Here is a 2,031-nt window from a genome sequence, read left to right as displayed (position 1 = left end):
ATGGAGATGTTGGAGGCTACTGAGTTTGCCCAGGCCACTCAGCTTGCCTCCAAGTTGCCGTGGAGATGTTGGAGGCCGCTAAGTTTGCCCGGGTCACTCAGCTTGCCCCCAAGTTGACCATGGAGATGTTGGAGGCCGCTGAGTTTGCCCAGGCCACTCAGCTTGTCCCCAAGTTGACCGTGGAGATGTTGGAGGCCATTGAGTTTGCCCGGGCCACTCAGCTTGCCCCCAAGTTGACCGTGGAGATGTTGGAGGCCGCTGAGTTTGCCCGGGCCACTCATCTTGCCCCCAAGTTGACCGTGGAGATGTTGGAGGCCGCTGAGTTTGCCCGAGCCACTCAGCTTGCCCCCAAGTTGACTGTGGAGATGTTAGAGGCCGCTGAGTTTGCCCAGGCTACTCAGCTTGCCCCCAAGTTGACCATGGAGATGTTGGAGGCTGCTGAGTTTGCCCGGTCACTCAGCTTGCCACCAAGTTGACACTAGAGATGTTGGAGGCTACTGAGTTTACCCGGGCCCCTTAGCTTGCCCCCAAGTTGACAATGGAGATGTTGGAGGCCACTGAGTTTGCCCGGGCCACTCAGCTTGCCCCCAAGTTGACAATGGAGATGTAATTCCGCTCATACTTGTCTGATCTCGAAAGCTAAGTAACTACAAACTACACAAAAGGCATAAAAGTACCATAGTATATGAAGCTACATAATTCTCAAACCATTCTCCCACTTGTTGTCATGAAAGGCAAAGACAAAAATAAGCAAAGTCAGGAACACATCATAAAGATAAATTGAGAAACATCGAGAGGACGCGCTATTTCGTGTTGCTTAAGCTAGGAGGTGAACAAGGCCTAAGTGGCTACAAGCTGATAGGAGACATATGAAAGTAACATAGTCTATCTTTGGACCCTCATTCTGCAAATCGTGGAATAAGAAGAGTGCCTCCCTACCAAGACCATGAATTCCATACCCAGCTATCATAACATTCCATGAGATGATATCACGCTTTGGCATCCTGTTAAAAACCTCCCTTGCAAGATGAAATCTTTGAATAGCATATGCCACAATGCATACTCGGCAATCACTTCTTGCTGGAGCAAAGCTTATTTTTGAAAGTAGGGTAGACACCATCAACACTATCGCGGCAATCAAGTTGACGTCTATCTGTTCCATATAATATCAGCTGCAGAAAGGACAGAGATTGATGGGGCCAAAATACCATCACTGATAAGCATAGTAGTACCCAAGAACACAGCTATGAGTAGTAAAATGCGAGAACTGCGATGATTCCTGAAGTGTTGTTTTACTAATAAGCTTGTTCTTGCTTCCTTCACAGAATTTTCAGAATTGTAAGCAGATAAGTTATCTTCTGCGGCATCAGAAGAGTTCAGAAGGCCCATCTGGGAGTCTCGGCAGAGTAGTGAGTACAAAGCAAAGATTCCACCTTCGCCATTGTCAATTGCTCCTAGAACAACTATTATATACTTGCAGAGAGGAATTAGAGTCAAAGTCCAAAAAACCAAAGAAAGTAACCCAATGATCTCATCATCGTTGTCCTGTAGGCGTGTCCTCCTTGAGAATGTGCTTGTGAATGCATAGATAGGTGAAATGCTCAAGTCGCCAACAACAACACCAAAGCTCTGATAGGCTAGAGACAGGGTGGTCATGGAAGTTTCACAAGAGTACGATACAACACAGATGGTGCTTCTGCCAACAATGCCAGGTCCAATGCTAAATTCACACTCTAAAGAACATACACTTTTCCTTTTTTTTCTTAGTTAGCATTTTGACACATACTTCACCTCTAATTCTTAATCTGGATGAACAATATTGCACAACTAAGAACATTTTCATTTGGACTTCTAAACCCAGCGGATGACGACCATTTTCCAACTTGAGACTTTTGTTCCTACATCCCACAAGTACTACTTGCCTCTAGTTTATTTGTATCACATGATAGTTTCTTGCTAAAACATTTACAGTTAACATCTGGGTATAGAGAAGAAGACACACTTGAAAACCCCTGTCAAACATAGGACTTC

General features: G+C 45.3%; 1 protein-coding gene across 1 annotated transcript; it reads right to left on the bottom strand.

The window, feature by feature from the left end:
• Positions 1–1,149: 1,149 nt before the first annotated feature.
• LOC147487157 (putative potassium transporter 13) lies at positions 1,150–1,656 on the bottom strand. Its single transcript, XM_086573955.1, has one exon. It carries the CDS (start codon positions 1,654–1,656, stop codon positions 1,150–1,152), a length of 507 nt encoding a protein of 168 aa, XP_086430081.1.
• Positions 1,657–2,031: the final 375 nt, after the last annotated feature.

Source organism: Coptis chinensis, chromosome 7 (assembly GCF_015680905.1).
Source record: "Coptis chinensis isolate HL-2020 chromosome 7, ASM1568090v1, whole genome shotgun sequence".
Taxonomy (NCBI): domain Eukaryota; kingdom Viridiplantae; phylum Streptophyta; class Magnoliopsida; order Ranunculales; family Ranunculaceae; genus Coptis; species Coptis chinensis.
Note: the sequence above shows the minus strand (reverse complement) of the source record. Positions and strands in the feature narration are given on the sequence as shown.